This window comes from Ambystoma mexicanum, chromosome 2q, assembly GCF_040938575.1.
Source record: "Ambystoma mexicanum isolate Mex_15411 chromosome 2q, UKY_AmexF1_1, whole genome shotgun sequence".
Lineage (NCBI taxonomy): Eukaryota > Metazoa > Chordata > Amphibia > Caudata > Ambystomatidae > Ambystoma > Ambystoma mexicanum.
Window position 1 is genome coordinate 123095002 of NC_090924.1, and position 21002 is coordinate 123116003.

At 47.6% G+C, this 21002-nt stretch overlaps 1 protein-coding gene across 7 annotated transcripts in view; it reads left to right on the forward strand.

Moving 5' to 3' along the window:
- The window catches only part of METTL22 (methyltransferase 22, Kin17 lysine), a 711415-nt gene that overhangs the window by 248615 nt on the left and 441798 nt on the right, over nt 1-21002 (forward strand). For all 7 annotated transcript variants that reach the window (XM_069647035.1, XM_069647041.1, XM_069647039.1 and 4 more), the window contains one exon: nt 10000-10144. In XM_069647035.1, the coding sequence (XP_069503136.1) occupies nt 10000-10144 (145 nt within the window). The remainder of the gene's footprint in view (nt 1-9999; nt 10145-21002) is intronic.

A 21002-nucleotide genomic window follows, 5' to 3' on the forward strand; every position in this document is an offset into this window, starting at 1 on the left:
ACATAAGAAAGCACTCAATCCCCAATAATGAGAGACTTAACTAGCACCAAGAAGTAGGGTGTGGGAAAATCTCAAGCCCAAAACTAATCCGACATTGTAAGTCGAGCAAGGACAGTTTGGGGGCGGTCGGAAAGATTGGTGGTGAATACAATTTTACTAACCACCCTGTTGTAGTGGTTCTTTGTGCAATGGACTCAGCTACATGATAATGCCCAATTTCTTTTAAGTATTCAATAAGCAATTGATGAAAACCATTATTCACTGATCTGTTTCTCAGGCATGTATGATTATTTTTGTTTTAAATTAGCGAGGGTAATGGTTATCCCTTTAATAAATGCGTACCAATGATTTCAAATATTCAACATTCCATGACATTCCTCATTAAAGCAGAATAGTATTTTTTTTTTATTTCAGTTTTAATAAATTTTCAAAGGTAGAAGTTTGATAATCATTTACAATCATTTTCCACCAACAAGTCAAATAAGAGTTTTCACAAAAAGAGCAAACGTGTATAAAACATGTAAAGTCTTTGCAGAGATCACATAAATTTCCAATAGCACCATCAAAACCAATTTACTACACCCCGCCCCCTCCTCCCTTTTCCCATATCGCCGTCTGGAGGACTAGAAGAAACCAAATGTTACATCTGAACCATTCTCATATTTATAACATAGGACACATGAGCACAATATAACCTGTGAATTCGATATAGCAGACAACGTCAACCGTTGCATAGATTGTCTCTGAATGTAGTAACACTTTGCACACATTCTTTTCATGTGACATATTTGGCACGAAATTCAGACCATGCGTTCTCAACTGTGGTGCGATTCCCCATGTAGGGCCGCAGTCAGGTTGTCCATTCTATATATGTTCAGGGCAACACCCAACCACTCAGTTTTGCTAGGGAACGTGGCTCTCTTCCATACCATGGTAAGACAGGCTCTTGCGGCCATCAGTAGGCCTTGTATCATTTTGGGTGCTTTCATGGTCGTGTCGTCCGTTTCAACCAGGCCGAACAGAATCAGCAGTGGTTGTTTCTCTCTTTCATCATCATCTAATTCCTTGATCCAGCTGAGAACCTCTGACCAGTAAGCTTGGACCACCTCACATCCCCACCACATATGCCAATAGTCTGCCTGCTTCCCACAACCCCTCCAGCAGTGTGGGTTTACCCCTTGATACATTTTAGCAAGCCGGATCGGGTCATGCTGCCATCTATACATCAACTTGACGGCATGTAATTTGTTTTGGCAAGATATGGATGATTTCGCCGTTCGTCTACATATTTGTAGCCATATGTTTTGTGAAATCTGCCTACCCATATCTGATTCCCATCTGTTCTTGAGTGTGAGGGATGGTGTATTATCGACCTCCATCAACGCCGAGTACATTGCACTTATTAAACCTCTAGAACTCATACATGTGTCAAGAATTCTTTCAAACGGGGTGAGGACCCTTTGTAACTGATCTTTCCATATCACCCGTGTCATCACCCCCTTGATTCTCAGGTAAAGGAAGACTGATAGCTGACCTATGCCGAGTGCCTCCTGAAGCTCCTGAATAGTGATGAAGATGCTATTTCTCCAGAGTTGACCAGCCCTTTCTAATCCCGCATTGTACCAGGTCTCAAAGCTCCCTGGGTCCGAGATTGCGTCCCGGATCCCTGGTGACCAAAGGTGTCCCAACAGAGAGGGCCATGTCGTAATGCCCACCATTTTCTTGCCTGGCTTCCATATTGCCCATATTGTTCCAATAATGGGGTGTTTTTTGATGCTATTTCGTAGTTGGGGCCCCGGAACCCATAGCCATTCGCCCAAAATGAAAGGGCAGAGATGATGATTGTCCAAGGCTATCCATTGTGGTTCTGACTGCTGCCTGATGTGCGGAACGAGGACACGCAGCTGGGCTGCCCTATAATATGTTTCTATGTCTGGGAGGCCTACCCCTGCATTGTCCTTTCGAAGCTGGAGCAAAGATCTGGGGAATCTAGGCTTCCGACTTTGCCACAGGAAGGTTAAAAGGGACTTTCTGGTATCCGTAAAATATTCTTGGGGCATTTTGATGGGAAGCATTTGGAACAAGTAGAGTATTTTGGGGAGAATCACCATTTTGATTGCATTTAAACGGCCCAGCCAGGAGATGGTGAGTCTGGACCACCTTTGGATATCTTTTTGAAGAGCAAGTGATAGTGGGGGGAAGTTAGCCTCGTATAGGGAGTCCAAGTCGCGAGTAACATTGATGCCCAGGTATCGGAGTGTGGAGAGGCTGACCTTTATTCCTAGGGGAGCAAAGCATTCCGCCTCGGAATCTCTACTTTTATCAATTGGGAGGAGGATAGACTTTCCAGTGTTGATTTTCAGGCCGGCCAGTTCGCCATATTCTTCGATTATGCCGATCGCAGCCGGGACAGAATTTAGGGGATCGGTTAGATGTAATAAAATATCGTCAGCGTAGAGGCCTAGTTTATATTCACGATCACCCACTGTGATTCCCTTAACTCTACCATCAGGCCTTAACTTCTGCGCTAGCAGCTAAAGGGACAGCACAAATAATATTGCCGACAGTGGGCAGCCTTGCCATGTTCCCCTTTCCAAGGGAAACCATCGTGAATAGCCTCCGTTCACTGTCACTGACGTTGTGGGAGATGTGCACAGTGCTTTAATGGCGCGGCGGAGATTTGGCCCGAGCCCATTCCAAACTAAAACCCTTTCTAGGAAGTCCCATGACACCCTATCAAAGGCCTTCTCGGCATCCGGTGACAGAAGAGACAGATCCCCTCTCATTCCCTGTGCTTCATGAATTAAATGAAGTGTTTTCCTCATGGTATCCGCGCCCTGTCCCCCAATAACAAAGCCAACTTGATCGGAGTGTATTAGTCGAGGTAAGTGCATTTCAAGCTGTGCCGCAATGACTGTTAAGATGGATTTCTGAACTCTGTCCTGGAGGGGCAGAGGTTCAGAAGGCCAGCCTAGTTTCTTGGAACAGCGTAACCTCTGGACAAGCGAGACCAATCAGGGTAGCGATGGCGGCGGTCAAAACAAGGTCTCAAGAGGGGTGAGGGTGACTGAAAGCCCGCAATGAGCACACAAAGCAAGGACACTTACAAATTACTCCAGGCAGGTGTTATATTAAAAATATAGACACATTTATTACAAGGCCTTTGTAACATCGACCATAGTAAAGGATCACAGTAAAACTCAAGTAAACCAACACATCACAATCAATACAATATATATACAAGACCGAGGGGTCTAACGAGTTAGGAGCACGAAATATGCAGACCACCTAGATGGGGAGGAAAACAGGCAGTTCAAGTAATCGTTAGGCCCAGTTCGACATCAGAGACCACCTAACTAGAAGGAAGTCCGAGCCCTACGAAGAGTGGATCCTTGTGCTCAAAAGTACCTGCACACGCGGGTGCCAACGGGCCAAGGAGTGTCTCTTCGGGGAAATCAGGCAGTTCAGAGAGGTGAACAAACAATGGCGAACAGACCTCCGCTACTCAAGCGCAGCCTCCACTTGTGGGCAGAAGCAGGGCGCGAGTACGGAGAAAGGGGTGCTGCTTTTCAACAGCGGGGGAAAGCCAGAGGCTCCTGCAGGAGGGAGACCGGTTCAGGGTATTGACTACTCACCGGTCCCCGATGCAGGCAGACCCAGGCTTCACCGGGTTAGTTTCTTCGCTGGCAGGTTCAGATGTGATCAGAGGGACGTCTTGGCGCCGTGTAGATTCCGCGGCAGCAGAAGTCAGGGCCGAGGGTGTCCCAAACGCAGCGAACACGCACCAATGGTTACCTCAGCAGGGCAACTCGGCAGCCGCTTGTATTCCAGGCCCGATGTACACGTCTCACTTCAGACCTGGGAACGCCAAGTGTACGAATCGTGTGAGAGTGTCGAGGGCTCAGATTTTAGCATTAGCCAGACGGCGGTGACAGAGCAAGGTTCCTGTGTAGGCTGGTCAGTTCACTGGATGGCCCAGGGACACTTCCGAAGGCTTATGTACAGGAGTTGATGAAAATGCAGAGAATAGTTGTTCCCACTATTCTAAAGGGTCGAAGCGCCAGTACAGGCCTTCTCGTACGATCAGAGGCAGAGGGGTCTCACAGAACGACAGCAGTGCAGGGTGCCAAACCTTCAGCGGGTCACCAGCGAATCCTCGACTCAGCTTCTTAGTTGCAGGATACTTGGCTCCTTTATCCTTCGTTCGTGAGAACTCAGGAGATTGACATGGTAGTGGTGTTTACAGCCTCCTCTTATCCAGAGTTCCCTTCGTGCCAAAACGGGTAGGACCCAATGGGGGATCTGCTCACAAAACACTCACACCATACGTGGACCTATCACGGACCACGGTGGTCCCAGACATTCAAGACACACTAGACTCTCTGGCACCCAGGATGTGTATTGGGGCCAGACATCCCAGCCCACATCCTGGAGGCTCACACCAGGCCTGTAGAAGCCCGCAAAAGCATCTGTGTTTCGCGGGAAAGTACATGCCCAAATAAGGATGGCCCTGGGTCGGCTCGACCTGGGGAAGGTGAAGGGGCAAGACGGTCAGCGGACAGGACAAAGAACCTCGTGGTCTGGCCATTTTGGAAGCCAGGCCACCCATTTTGGCCAAACGCGAGAAGAGCGGTTAACAGAGCAAAAGGGAGTTCAAAACACAAAGAAACGATCGTTGCCACCAGCCCCGTCCGTGACATACTTGCACAGTTCGTTATAAATCCGAGAGTTTCTAGGGCCTGTAGAATGACTAGAGACCCAAGAGTGCAGTAATTTAACTTACAGTGCCCTCTTGTGCCATGTTGCGCGAAAGCTGCAACATGACAAAAGAACTACAGAAAACAACGTTTCCCGGTACTGACTGTCTTAAGGGCATGTCAGTTTCCCCGTAAGAATGGAGCGAAAGCCCAGAGAAGTGCGGCGGAAGGCTGTGCTTCTCTGGCAAAGTCTGGATCAGGGTGTAAAACAACAGCAAAAAGTTTGGGGGTTGCCACATGGAAGGAAAATTACCTACAATATGAAATCTTTCCTAACAATGACTCTAGCATATACTTTGGCATCAATGTTAAGAAGAGAGATGGGGCGATAAGAGATACAATATTTGGGGTCTCTGCCTTCCTTCAGAATGACAGCGAGAAGGGCCTGAGAGAAGGACGGGGGAGCTTAGCCGGTGTCAAAGATGTGGTTGAACAAGGATGCAAGGAAGGGGGCGATGAATGTGGAGAATGTCTTATAAAAACCGGGCGTGAAACCATTATCCCCGGGGGCCTTTCCCTTCTTTAGGCGTTTTATGAATTCCGTAACTTCTTCTGTGACTGGTGTATCTAAGAATTTGGCCTCCATGGATGTGAGTGTGGGGATCCGCACCTCTTTCAGCTATGTGTCAATACTTCCTAAAGGAGGGGGGGGTTGCATGTATATAAATCTTCATAAAAGAAGGCAAATGCTTCTTGTATGCCTTCGGGGGATGTTACTATTGTGTCTGTGAGGGTGCCATCAGTCCTCTCGATGAGATCAACCCATCTCTCTGCCTTCTGTGCACGGAGACGAGCCACCAGGAGGGCGTCTGCTTTGTCGCCCTTTGCATAATATTTTTGTTTGAGGTATTGTAGAGTTTGAGCTGTTTTGCCCACGATAAGTATTTTCAGCCCCTCTCTGAGCTGTCTAGCTTCGGCATTATACTTGGGTCTCTCACATGGGGAGGACTGTGCCAATCTTTGGGCTGTAGAGAGCTTCTCCCTAATATTCTTTTCTATCAGGGCGCGTTCTCTTTTTTTTTTTTTTTTTGGGCCCCTTCCCTAATGAGCACCCCCCTCCAAGTGGCCTTGGCTGCCTCCCATACGGATGTCTTCCCAATTTTTCCTGTGTCATTGGTAGCAAAGAATTGCTCGATCTCAGTTTCAAGAGTTTCTTTGAAAACCGAGTCAGCTCATAAGGAGTCGTTACATCTCCATTTAGGGTTCCGGGGGGCCAGGTCGTTCCAACATATATCTACCGTAACCATGTTGTGGTCCGACCATGCGGCAGGGTGTATATTCGCCGTGCAAAGTATTCGCAGGGGGCCATCGGAGAGGAAGATGTAGTCGATACGCGTGAGCGTGTCGTGTGGGAGGGAGTGGAAAGTGAAGCCTCTATCCGATGGATGCAAATGGCGCCAACTGTCAATGAGGCCATATAGGTCAAGGGTTATTTTGATTTCAGCTTCATCTCGGGAGGTGGGTGAGTCATGTACATCGGCTCTAGTCTGTCTATCCACAGAACTATCCATCCATGTATTAAAATCTCCACCTAGAGCTATGTGTCCCTTGGCCATGCTAAAAACCTTCTCGGTGATTTTGTGGAGGAACCTATTCTGCCCTTGCTTACGTGCATAGAGTGTGGCAAGGGTGACAATTGTGCCTCAGATGTTTCCCACAACTACGAGAGCCCTTCCTTCCTTGTCTGACCAAGTCTCAAGAGTTGCCATCCGGAGGCCTCTGCGGATTAGAATCCCCACTCCCGCCTTTTTTGAAATACCAGAGCTCCAGTAGGAAGGGCCTACCTCGTGGGATGGAATCACTCTCTCCTCCCCCCTTTGGTATCGTGTTTCTTGGAGAAAAAGATTATCTACATTTGACCTCTTGAATTCTCTGGCCACCATGGATCGTTTCGTGGGAGAGTTCAATCCCTTCACATTAAGTGTGCATATGTGTAATGTGTCATTAGAGAATATAGGTGACATCTTGAGCGTCATGCGAGTATTTAAGTGACCAAGTTGTCTGCTTCATGGTCCATGTCATGTTTGATAATGCAGTGTATGGTTCATCTTTTGTAAATCGTGTCTCAGCAAGTCCTGAAGAGGTCAAGGGTTGACCCTTCCAGTTCGCGCTTTGTCCCTTCATGGTCCCGTTTTGTGTTCTCCCCCCTCCCCCAGGTCTATCTTCTGATGCATTATATGTCTTTCTCCCAGCCCACCCTCCCCTGCCCCCCCTCCCCTCTACATACAGCGTCCGACCCGTCCAGGTTAACATCACCCAGTCGGTCTCGGACCACCAATGGAAACCGCGAAACAAGCAGTCCTATCCTGATGTAAACATATTTAATAGTGAGCCCCCAGCCGTGTATTCATAATCCAACAAAAGCAACTTACAAGTATGAAATCTGACCCCCTTCTTAGGCATTGTTCCAGTGTCTGTTTTACCCCACATTTCTATCAGGGCACCCTAAACATGCAGGCCCCAATTTGTCATTTGTGCGACAGAAATTAAACAATTAGATCTGAAGTCTGACCCTGGGGTCGGGTGCATCGTTGGTGCATGCTGAGCATAAGTTCCCCCATCTGACATACCGAAATCCCTCCACTCTCCCCCGGGTGGCGCCCGAGCGCTCAGCTTCAACCATACCACTCACCCCATTGTTCCTTGGCCTCGTGTGGCTTGGCGTGACAGTCTGGAATCCGGGTTAATGCTCCATATCCTGTGAATTGTTCATTCTCTGGAATTTTCTGGATCCCTGAATCCTCCTGCACCGTGGGCACTTAGTGCGCCACTCACCCTCCCCTCCTTTTGACTCAGCAAGGGAGGATCCTTCTCCCTGGGTACCCAACAGGTCCGCTATACAGTCTGCAGTGTCCTTTTCCGAAACAAGTTTCATTGTCGAGGCCTCCCACTCAAAGGTGAGTGAGAACGGATAACCCCACCGGTATCTGACACCTTTGTCCTTCAGCATCTTTGTAATTGGAGAGCACTTCTTCCTCATTGCCAACGTAAGTGATGATAAGTCTTGATAGAGTGAAATATTCGCTTCGCCCAGTTTTGAAGCGTGTCTGGCCTTTTCTAGGATCCTAGCTCTGTCCGCATAATTGTGAAAACGAGCTAGGACTGATCTCGGGCCTCCTGGTCTGCCTCCAGCTCTATGGATGCGGTCAATTTTGGGTTTGTCCACTGATTCATCTTTAAAGAGGAGCTTCAGAATGGTGTGCAGGGTTTGTTTTAAGTCAAGGTCGGTTTCGCCTGCTTTTTCAGGAACGCCAAACACACGTATGTTGTTATGGCTTTCCCTGTTTTCGAGATCATCAACCTTTAGGCGTATTTCCTCTTCCCTGTGTTCTATTTCTGCAATGCGGTGGTCCATTTGGGCCTCCAACGTGTTCAGGGAGGTTTGGTTATGCTCGACTTGTTCCAGTCTGTCTTCCATTTTGTCCATTCTTTGTGTAATTTTGTTAATTTTGCTGCCTATATCTGCTCTCATGCTTCTCATCTCGGTAAGCATGTCAGCGACATCCGCCTTGGTGGCAGCAGCATCAGGCCCTGCAGTCGACATCTTGGACTCGGTGGGTGGCTTCAGGGGTTTGTGGGTTGGTGTAAATTTATATTTCGCCAGTTTGCCCTTAAGGTCCATTGAAGGCGGGACCTCAGTGGTGAGGTGTGTGAGTCTTAGCTATACATGGAAAGATTGCCCCACCAGAATGGTCAATTGAGAAGTATACGCTTGTATCTAAGAGCTTTGTCCTCCGGTCGCGAAACGTGATAAAGAGAAGATGTTGTTAAAAGCTCCGACAACAGACAAGCCTCTCTCTTGTGACCAAATGCCCTTTGGCTCTTTTGTTTCTGCTTTATTTGAATGGGGAGTTTCCTGTATTGTAGGACATCAAAAGGCTCCGGGACGGTTCCCCAGGGTGGGAGACATCAGTTTGTGGCCTGCGTACGGCCACCTTAGGCAATCTTGAAATGCGCAGCCCACACCAGGCAGAGTGCTGGAGTTCTGTTCCTGGGTCTGGTAAGCTTAGGAGTATGCGTGGGATCTGAGGAGGGCACACGCCCTGCCAGACAAGGGCCCAGCCCTCAGTCCTTTGTAGCCTCGGTAAGATCTTGTAGCGCCCTTTATTGGACCCAAAGCGCTGTGGCTTGTTCAATGTCTCCAGGGTCCAGGCGCTCCGTGCAACCTTCCAGCCATGTTGAGACCCGGGAGAGGGCCCGCCGCCCGCTCTGTTCGTGACGTAGGAGGAGAATCTACTTGTGGAGAGCTGCTGGGACAACTCGAGCGGGTGGGCCGGGAAGAGCCGGTGCTGCGCCGCCACGGTGCAAGGTTGGTTCTATGCTGCGTGGGAGCATGTAGACTCCATGCGGGCATCTCCGTCTAATGTGACCGGAGTACGCGCCCGTGATGGAAACGACAGCGGAGACTGCGCAAGCTGGGCCTGCTCCACAGCAGTCCCCGCACGGGCGCACCCGATGCTCGAGCGGCCCCCCCTCCGGATCCCCGGGTCTCGGAAGTGGGGGTGCGCACAACTTCCTAGGGGCTGTGATCCATTTAGGTAGGCCTCATGGGGGCGGGCGTACCTGTGTGCATGTACTTCTCGATGGGCCCTGGCAGCGGTGTGCGTCGCTGAATTCTCCCTGGTTCCACGCTTATCACGGCTCTGCGATCACTCGAGGGTGCGGCGGGAGCTTGCAGGCCTTCTCTGCCTTTGTGCGCCCAATCATGCAGAGGAGGGTTTCTCCACAAAAAAAGCTGTTTCAGTTTGGTTTTCTCCCAGTGTGTCCTGAACACTTCTGACGCTAATTTCTGTCGATATTGCAGCTGGGGGGGGGGTCTCCTGGTGGGGGCTCACTCCACTTTTCGGGACCCTTGCGCGGAGCCTACACAGAAAGTAAACCCATCCGTGCCCCCTGGTGGCCGACCCCAGTATAGTATTTTAAACTCCATTTCCAGTGCTAACCCCAGTGAGCTTGTCAAATGTTTGTACAGCCATAAGGAGCCGTATTTAAAATGCACATGAACTGTCAGCTGTTCTTATCAGGAATGTTGGAGTCTAGTTTACCATCTACCTAGTCCCACATTGTTCCCTTCATAGCACAGCAGAGACACATAAATCACATAAATAAGTAATTCTATTTTAAGCATACGTGCTGAGTTTTCTTGTGCCAGACTCTGAGCCTTTGGTTTTGTTGTGTACCTGTCTAAATAATAAACAATTATAAAGCTCTGTGCCAGCTGAATGGATTTTCTCTTTCTCAGGTGTGGCGTGGGGCCTTTCTTCTTGCTGATTACATTTTGTGGTGTCAAGATCTTTTCAGAGGCTGTACTGTGCTTGAACTTGGGGCTGGCACAGGGCTTACAAGCATTATCATGGCAACAGTTGCGAAGACTGTTTATTGCACAGGTACAATTCTAATTAATTTAATTCTCTCCAGCACAAAGGTATGCCCTTCTTAGTTTGTATGGCAATAGTGAATTAAGCCTTGTTATTCTGCCTATTTAAGTTAATTGTTTTTCAACATTTCTTTCCTGCCTGGAGCACAACATAAAGTTCTAGCAAATCTTATCATGAAAGTTGCCCTTAAAGACACATGCATAATAATCTTTCTGTATTGCTTCTGTTTAAAAAGAATTTTTAAGAATGCATATTCTAAGGCCGGTGCAGATGTCCAGCCATTCTTTCCAGGCTGAGGTGAAGAAAAAGGGCATCCGCTCAAATGGTTTCCAGGTGAATCTGAGAACACCACCAAGAGGTTTTGCATGGGATTCCAGTGCTTGTAAAATGTATTTCCAAATGGACCGTGGATGTCTGCTGTGAGAGGCACTGAAATCGCAATCACAATAGTAGACCGGACACTAATTGAGTAATCTATTACGGGGGCTTAGCTTGCCCACTTTACTAGCTAGTGGTTCCCCTAAGAGATGTCCTACTGCCATATTGATCATCAGAGCTAGATGACTAGATGGAACTTCCTGTGAATGTTAGGGACCATGTTCTTGCAAATGTATAGCTATTGAGCAAGCTACGTCTTGTCTATTGATTCTTTTATAGATAACATTAGCAAGCTGGGCAGTGCACTCCTACAGCAGAGGGGCCATCGAAGCAACCCGAGTCAGAACCTGATGTCTCGACTGCTTTTGCAGTTAGCCAGTCTGAGGTCTGTGAAGGTGCTAGGAGGTCTTGCCAGAGGGAACCGAGAGAGCTGCTTGCAAAGGAAGGACTTGATTGTAAGACATTTTGTTGAGGACAGTATCCAACACTTGAGTCTGCAAAGGTATGACTTAGCCCAGTCTGTAGGAGAAACGTATGAGAAACACAACATCATCTAGGTGGGCAGTATTCCTCCATTGCTAGATTTAGACATGGGTGACTTGCACACTGTTATAGGGCCCATACTTATGGTGGCATCATAGCCCTCCCCATATTCGTGTGTGTCTGTATGTCCGAGAGAGAGAGAAATAAAATAACACAAAACCTACTCTGGTAGAAATAAAATAAGAAATCTACTCTGGGGAAAATAATACCCAGCAAGAGGGATACGTGGGCACGGAGATACAGATGAGAGACAAAGCTTGGAAAGTCAAATGCAGAAAACAATGAAAAGTGATAGAAGGGGTGAGGGATAAGAAAAACACAGGGGTAAGAGTGCCCATAGTACTGAGTGTTGGTAAAAAGGAAGTTGTGTAAAAGATACACCAGAAGATAGGATGCATGTTTTGTTTAGAGGTGATAGAGGGATAAGATGACAAAGACCCTAGAGGACTTGGCATGCAGGTTGTGGATATGGCGCTTCCCTGGAGGCAAGCTCTGTCTTGATCGCTGCTCATGTTAAATCACGGTTCCCCGCACATACCCATGTTGTCAAACTAGGGCAGTAGGCACCCTGTGACGGACCTCTGGGCCATCACCCACCAATGTAGCCAAACAAGTACAGTATCCTCCAATAAAACAGGGGCCCTCCATGTGCTGCACCTTCTCTGTGTATTAGTAAAACTTGCACTGCTCATGCTGCCTGTGCTGTATCTGTTCTCCCTGCAAGGTATGCATGTTCTTTTGTTGCTTGTATGTCAAGTAATATCTCGTGGCTTTGGAGTACCAAGGCGTTTCTTCGCCGTTGTTCCAGTTGCACCCGATGTCGACATCACCACTGGTACATATAGCGCGTGCAGCGACGGTTAGCTTCAGTTCTGTTTTTCTGCGAGAGCTACCACTTCCGAAGATTGGCACGCTTCGGTTCCTTTGAGAAACCTATCGAGTAAAGGGTGGCATCTTTGTCGGCATGATAGACTCCAAGATCAGGGTTTAAAAAATGCCATGACTGCGGGGCGAAGATGTCCCTTATGAATCCCCATCGGGTGTATCAGTGGTGTTTGGGATCTGATTATAAGACATTGAAGTGTGAATCCTGACTTTTGATGACAGTGAAGGCCCTGAAAGAATGTAAAGGGAAGTTGGCTGCAGGTAGGACACATAAATCCCCTTCAACGAGTCAGTCAAAAAAGCGATCCTTTGACGAGTCGAGGTGCGACTCTCCTCGTCGGAAGAAAGCTACTGCTCAACTTTGTCTTCACAACGAATGAAGAAAAGGTATCACAGATCGCTATTCTCTTGGAGTTCCTCCCCGGAAAGGGTAACATGCCTGACGAAATCAGCTTCACCGGCTGAATGGGAGAGATTCCGAAAAAAAAAATGTTCCCAACTCCTTGATAATACAGCCCGACCACCTTGAAGCAGAGAAATAGGAGCCATGCCCCTGTCGAGGAAAAACCCAACAAAGAAAAGGCAAAGGACAAATCCTGTGCGCTCTCGAGCCCGGGTGTCCATGAGGAAACTCCTCGAACCTTTGAAGCCAAAATCTTCGACACCTTTGACAACGAAGGGTTCGACATCACTACCGGGTAAATCTTCAAAGCCATTGTCGTTGAAGCACTCAACATTGACAGCGCCAAGAACTTAGATGCCATCATCGACATAAATGCCGAAATTGTCGAAGGAGGTCGAGAAAATGAAAGAATCCTTCCCTCCACTACCAAGACAGGACTTTTTTAAGTCACTTTCTGCAATATAAGAAGAGCATGAGCCATCAGAGGATGAGGATCGACCTTTTCGCTTGGAGTATTAAACACTGTGCGCTCCAGAGGCTCTAATATCAGGAGAGTCAAGGATGAAGGATCTGTATGAAACATTACAGATGGCAAGTCGGATAGAAACTTCCCCAGGGATTTAATTTAGATCACACAGATGGGTCATATAGACAATTAATGGCTAAAGCCATTGAATTTTTAGGGTGGGACACGCCTGCACCACATTATGATCAGGATAACTTGACAGACATTTTAGACAAGGGACCCGAAGAGGATCCTATTCTTCCATTCCATCTAGCCTTCAAAGGTGGGTCAGTGAAAACTGGGATACGCCAGAGCTAATTCCGGCGGTAAATAAGAAAAATTGTCAAGTAAATACAGGACCTCCAGTAGCGATACTTATTATCTATCGAAACCTCCAACTCCAGGAGCCTGGTGGTATATGCTGCCATATCTACTTCAAAACAGACTGCCTGCCCAAAGATTCCCCAGACAGGGATGACAAACGTTATGATTCCTTGACAAGAAATTTCTTCTCGGCTAGGAGTATGGCCCTTAAGTCAGTGAACGCCACATGCCACTTGTTCACATTTACCCTATGGGACTATATAGCAATGGCGGCTGACCATATTCCCGAAGGGGAGGAAGAAGACGGATTTTTGAACATTATTAAAGATGGGAAGGAGGCTATGTGCGAGTCCCTTCAAACTGGTCTCGACTCTGCGAACAGTATCAGCAAAACAATGGTGGCTAGCACTGTGATACGCCGATTTACGTGCTTAAGAAAGTTTGGATTTGCTTCTGATGTGCAATCAAGGCTTCTTAACATGCCCTTTGATGGCCCACACTTATTTGGCAGCAAGACTGACGAGAGCCATGAGAAGCTGCAGACCTCTAAAGCGGCAGCCAAATCCCTTTGTGCTGCAATCAGACAACTGCAAACTCGCCCCAGTGGAATAACTTGGTGGGGCAGGTACTTTTGTTTTTATTCCTCAGCTATAAGTCTGTGAGGACTGGTGAGTCAGAGGGATCAAAGAAGATTCCCCGTGGCGGACGGGTCAGAGGTGCTAAGACCGCCCAGGCAATGCTGCTTTACCGTCAGCTGCCTCAAAACCTCTCTCAGGTCTTAACTCACAAAACTCAGGTGGGAGGCAGACCCTCACAGCATCTGCAAGAATGGCGGGGTATTACTTCAGATGCATGGGCATTGTAAACAGTAGGCCAGGTTTACTGCCTTCCCTTTCTAAAAAGGCCTCCAGATCATCCAGTGGGGAGCAGCTCTTTCAAAATTCCTGATCCGCTACTTGTGCAGGAAATTTTGACCCTGCTGGAGAAAGATGCTATAGAATCAGTACCTGTAGCGGAGAGGAACAAGGGTTGGTACTCCCTTTACTTCCTAATCCCCAACAAGGACAGAGGATTGAACCCCATCTTGGATTTAAGAGACTTAGAACAAGTTCCCCAGGAAGGACAAATTCAAGATGGTTACCATTTTTCAGATGCTTCATGACTGGATGGTTTCATTGGACCTTCAGGGTGCTTACTTTCATGTGCCAATCCATCACAAGCACAGAATGTACCTGAGGTTCGGCACTGGCGGTTTTCATTATCAGTCTCAAGTTCTGCCTTTTCGGCTGAACTACGCCTGAGGTTTTTCGCCAAGCGGATGGCGGTGGTGGCAGCGAATCTCAGTACAGAGGGTGGGGTTCACGTCTAACCCTAACTGGACGATTGGCTGATCAGGGCTTGGTCTCCCAAACAGGCCCTGGAACATCCCAGTGTAAACTTCCACTCTCTCTTACAAGAAGTCCCACATGATACAATCTCAAAGGCTCCAGTTCATCGGGGCAGTCCTGGATGCATCCTCTGGAAAAGCCTTGCCACCCGAGATGAGGGCTCAACACATTCTGCAGATGGTTATCAAATTCCAGAGTGCCCAGTGTCTCCCGGCCTTTGTCTTTTTGTGGTTGCTCGGCCTCATGGCATCCTGCATTTTGTCTGGTGCAGAGGCTCGCCTGAGTATGAGATCTCTCCAATGGGCTCTCAGGACTCAATGGTCACAATTCTCAGGCAGGATGTCAGATCTTCTTCAGGCTCTGACCAGAGTCGCACAGGATCTTATGTGTTGGGCCTGCGAGGGCCTCATTCTGAAGGGAGAACATTTTTGGCAACCATGACCGGAGATAACAGTAGTTACGGATGCCTCACTCACAGGGTGGGGAGCACATGCCAACGATCTGACAATCAGCAGTCGTTGGTCTCCATCTGAGTCTAAACTACATGTCAATCTTTTGGAGCTGATGGCAATCAGACTAGCGCTGAAGCCCTTTCTGCCCACTGTACGGGGAAAGAATGTCCTGATCATGACGGACAACACAGTGGCCATGTACTACTTCAAGAAGAGAGGAGGTGTAGGGTCACTACTACTTTGCAGAGAAGCATTGCGGCTCTTGTTCTGGGTAATTCAAGAAGGAATGGCCCTATCAGCAGTTCACCTAGCCGGGGAGGAGAACACAGCAGTGGACACTCTGAGCAGGCAGAGCACAGTCTCCCACGGGTGGGAACTAGCTCAGGAAGTCCTTCAAGAGATCTTCACCCTTTGGCGAATCCCTCAAGTGGAGCTGTTTGCGACCAGTTCCAACCGAAAGTGCGAGCTGTACTGCTCCAGGGAATTTCCCCCAAGAGGATCCTTAGGAGACACGTTTGTAGTGGAGTTTGTAGTTCCCACTCCTGGACGCATTTCGTCCAGTCCCCATCATTCCTCATGTGATCATGCTTTTCCAAAAGTTCAGGAAATCCATAATCCTAATTGCTCCAGATTGGACCAGGAGGACATGGTACCCGGACCTTCTGGACATGTCCTTCTGCCCTCCAATCCATCTTCCTCAAAGAGAGGAACTTCTCACGCAGGAGGAAGGTCGGATTCTCCATCCAGAGGTCAAGACACTCAACCTTCACTCATGGTTTCCGAGCGGTTGAGATATAAGGATTGGGATTTCCCAGATGACCTAATGAAGATTTTGCTTTTGGCCAGAAGGCCAGCAACAAAATCCTTGTATCGCTGCCGTTGCAACAAGTTCTGCAGCTATTGCAGGGACAAGAATGTGGACCCTTTTATGTGCAGTACACCTATGGTGTTATCGTTCTTGTTACATCTGGCTAATCTGGGGCTCCATGTTGGCACAATTAAAGGATATCTGGAAGCGCTGTCAATTTGTAAGCACTCGTCTGTATTTTTTTTCAAAATTCCACTAATGAGAACATTTCTGAATGGACTGACAAATGTGTTCCCTCCAATCCCTTTTCAAGTTCCAGTTTGGGACCTTAATTTGGTTCTAAAATTTCTGATGTGTACTCCCTTCGATCAATTCATTCTTGTCCTTTAAGGTTGTTAACCTTCAGAACCATTATTTTAGATGCTCTTATATCGGCCCTTAAGGTGAGTGAACTTCAAGCCTTATCTTGCAAGCCTCCTTAGACAATTTTCTTGGTCCTTAAACCCACATTTGTGCCCAAAATTGTCTAATTTTCATTTAATGCAGAGAATTGGACTACCTTCTTTTTATCCACTTCCTCATCCTGGAAAGGAGGAGGAGAGATTGCACAGGCTTGACCCATGGCGATCACTTAGTTTTAATGTTTCTAGAATGTCAGGATGATGATCAACTGTGTGTTGGTTATACAGGCCATATGTTGGGGATGGAAGTGACAAAACAAACCCTGTCTAGGTGGATTATCTTGGGAACTTATCAGTGTTATAGAGTAGCTGGAAAAGATCCTCCTGAGGGTCTGAGGGCTCATTCGACCATGGGCATGGCTACATCCAGTGCGCCAGATAGGATTTTGCGGTGGGTGGATTTTACTCCCTATTTTGAGATTTGAAGATTATATCAAGAGTAAAAATTAGTGTTCACTTTTGCAAAAGAGTAAAAGGTGTTGGACAGCCATCCAATGTGTGAATAAAGTTAAACATTGGAAAATAATGTATTACACTTGTGGAAAAGGCTCTTTCACGCAGTAACGTTTAGGTATGTGATATCCAGCTGCATCTTTTTGACATTAGGACACGGTCACTTAAGAATTTAGTATAGCTGCAAAACCATATACCAACTAGTTTGGTAATCATAACTAAAATCACTTTCTCTACCAGTATCACTACTATGCCTTTCCCCTTTGACTGTTGCTGCCTCTTTATGTTTCACGGTATTTTCCTCATGTTTTGGCTCTACCCTTCCTGTTGCTACTTTGTTTCCCTGTTGCAGTTTTTTCCTCTACCTCTCACTATTGACTGTTTCTATGCTTGCTATTATTGCTGTTTCTCTGTTCTATATTGCTGTCTCCATTTTTGTAACTCCAGTGCCCCTCAATCGTGTTATTTCCTCTGTTTTTGCCCACATTGTATTACTCTGCCTCTCCCTCCTTTCCATTGCTTTTTCTGTCCCGTCTGCCCCAATTTCAGCCCATTGAGGTCCTGTATTCATAGGTTTGTAATTGCTCTTCGTCTCTTCTTTTTATTTGGAAGTTGTCATAGCAATAATAAGTGATACAAGCTGAAAATGCATTTTCTTTTTTTTTTAACTTGTTTTTTATTATATTTCCATGTCAAACATCAACATAAACAAAAAGTAATCCCCCCCTCCCCATTGGGGCACTTATGTCCAATTTTTTTTTGGGCGCTTTATGCATTGAAAATATCCGATACTTTTATGTTGTGGGGGCACCAATTGTTCCATGAAGTCCGACTGAAGATATTCAAGTACCCCTTCCCATTCCTTTACGAATATGTCTCTTGTGCCCTGAATCGTGTGGGTGACTTTTTCCATCGTTATTTGGGCCCATACCTTTTGCAACCATGTGAAAGTCAATAGGGTGTCCTTATTTTTCCAATTCTGGGCGATGGTTGCCCATGCTGCTATGAGGAGCCCCATGAAGCCTCTCCACTGCGATTTTTGTAAAACATTTTTGCAGTATGGTCTCTCATGCCGCATAGCCACACCCCATCTCCTAATAGCGCCACATTTGGAAACATCTTTCCCATCTCTCCCTTTACTTCTTCCCAGAATGGTTTTATTCCTTTACAGTCCCACCAAATGTGCCTCCACAATCCTACCTCCTCACATCCTCTCCAGCATTTGTTTGACGTTTTGGGGAACATGGTTTGCAATCTTTCTGGAGTGTAGTGCCACTGAACTACTATTTTGGTCCACATTTCTCTAGTCTGTGCAGAGCGAGTCAATTTGGGGATTAATTTCCATAGGTCCTCCCATTGGGTTTTTGTAGGTTCGTCCCCCAGCGTTCTGCCCCATCTGATCATGTACGACCACTTGATTTCCTCCTCTTGTGAGTTTATAAATGAATAGAGTGTTGATACCCACTTTTTTGCCCCCGTGTTGGAGATAACATAGGTCTCAAAAGGCGTGAGGTCCCTCGTTGCCGCTTTGGTAATATCCGAGGATTTCATCCAATGTTTAAAGGAGAGTTCCGGGACTTTTTTTTTATTGTCCCTACGGTTCGGCCATGTGTTTTTAAGCATAACTCGGTAGATCGTAGAAAACTTTCCTATGGACCTTACCCGACTTTTCGTCCATTAACGCACTCGAAATCAGCCGCCATTTTATGATAATCCTATCACTTGCCGCATCGCCCAGGCTCACCTGCTTTTGCGGCACTAAATCAAATCCCCCGCCCCTGAGCCTGACATCAGCAGACGCGTACCGCCCATTTCCCAACGCCAAAGCACGTTTCGTGTCAACAATCGCTGCGCCTCAGCTAATGAAGTGTCGCCATGGAAATGGCAGGACCCCTCTTTCCACAATAAGTATAAACACACCGTTTCACAACACACAGCAGCAGATTTTCGAATCCATTCCTCTCTCTGTGTTACTTTGAGTATTCTGTGACTCGTTTCTGTGCTCTGGTCAGCTACCTTCGCCGCTTCTAGGCCTTGTGAACACCTGTACCATCTCTGTAAATTATTTTACTTTCTTTACCACACAATGGCTACAATAATGCCGTATATGTACGAGCCCGAGTACACCGAGGAAGAACTACTGGAAAGGCAAGCACGCGAAAACGATGGGGATTCGGATGGCAGTTGGGAGGACCAGTCAACGGATGAAGAGCCTGGACCATGTCGCATGGACGGCGTCTCCACCTGGTGCACGTGCAATCGGTGCGAGCTAATGCCAACTGAGGAGGAGAACTGCTGCTGCCGTGAAAATTCCGGGTGCTTGGCCTACATTTCGGAAGGCGAGCCAAGTCCGCAATGCATCACCGAGCTGCCAGAGTTCAGGGAAGCCTGCCTCTCACGGACCGTGTTGAGGATGATGATGGTGCTTATGCACGAACTTTGCGGCACTGTTCGTCCGCGTAATCCGAGTAACGAGTAAGTATACTCTGGTTGTGATGTCAGTGATGCCACTACTATTTCATGGTCGTCTCCCACATATAAAACTACATCTACATATCATTCGAATGCATGTAAATTGGTTCCATGTTGTGCATTTTCTAGATAGAATTTTTTTCAAAGCAGAATGACATTTTTTACCTGAATCGACAGTGATAAGAAAGTTGTCATTTTAATACAGTTTGCATCTTTCATTTTCACAGGTGGTACAGGCTGGTGGCCTATCGTTGCTTCACTTGGTGGCTTCACGGGAGGCTCGGACACCGCGTTCGGAGAGTAATACCTGCCTGTGCGGTACTTGCCATTAGACAACATTTCCCCAGCGACAGTGGACAATACCGCGGATTTTCCCGGGATGTGCTGCAACCGCAACTTTACAATGTGTAATGTTTATTATTTATGTTCAATTGAAATTAAGATCTAAAATAAAACACAACATATATTTTAACAATGGTTGTTTTGATTTTTTAAATGAATCTAGTGTGTCTCCATTGAATAGTCTTCCTGTGCCTTGTCTTGTCACACCACATGTCTCCGGCCAGCATCCTCCCTCACGCTGGCCGCCCACCTTCAATCCACATAACCGTTGAACCCATATGCAGCAGACATACATATGTTATTTTGCGGGTTGGCATCAAGCCTAGGCATCCAGGGTCTCCAGGGTGAACTGCACCCATATATTCTCCTGGGACGGTGAGGTATTTATAAACTCACCCCCCTGCCTTCCATGTACTATCAAAGGCAGTTCGCACCGGGGTAGTTGTGCTGGCAAGTGGAGCTGTCAGGGAGCGATAAAGGCCAAGAGGTGCCAAAGACCATGTACACTTCAAAGTGGTCTATAGCGCATGGGTTGTTGTTCCCATGTCTACCTCCAGACCCCGTGTCTCCTGCCAAGCATCCCCCTCACGCTGGACGGCCCCCTGCAATCCACATAAGTGTGTCTCCATTCACGAGTCTTCCTGTGTCTTGTCTGCACGACCACCGCCCCAATCCACCCCCCGCCCTATCAAAGGCAGTTCGCACCGGGGTAGTTGTGCTGGCAAGTGGAGCTGTCAGGGAGCGATAAAGGCCAAGAGGTGCCAAAGACCATGTACACTTCAAAGTGGTCTATAGCGCATGGGTTGTTGTTCCCATGTCTACCTCCAGACCCCGTGTCTCCTGCCAAGCATCCCCCTCACGCTGGACGGCCCCCTGCAATCCACATAAGTGTGTCTCCATTCACGAGTCTTCCTGTGTCTTGTCTGCACGACCACCGCCCCAATCCACCCCCCGCCCTATCAAAGGCAGTTCGCACCGGGGTAGTTGTGCTGGCAAGTGGAGCTGTCAGGGAGCGATAAAGGCCAAGAGGTGCCAAAGACCATGTACACTTCAAAGTGGTCTATAGAGCATGGGTTGTTGTTCCCATGTCTACCGCCAGACCCCGTGTCTCCTGCCAAGCATCCCCCCTCACGCTGGACGGCCCCCTGCAATCCACATAATGCCACGGCATATACACGTCATTCATTCACAAACACACCCCTGTTTCGAATTCTTTATAACCCACTTCATATTTCTAATGAGAACTTCTTTGCGCTTTGCTAGTCAACCCGTGAAGGTGCTGGTTATCTGCTCTTCGTCTCTGTGAACTTCCGTGACCACTTCGAGGAAACTCGTCAGTTTGCAACCTGTGAACTGCTCCCTGTTCTACGACAAGAAACTACTCTGATCCCTGCATCTAACTGTTTGCTCGTCAAGGTAAGGCCATGTACCATACTCATTTTGCGTCCAATTT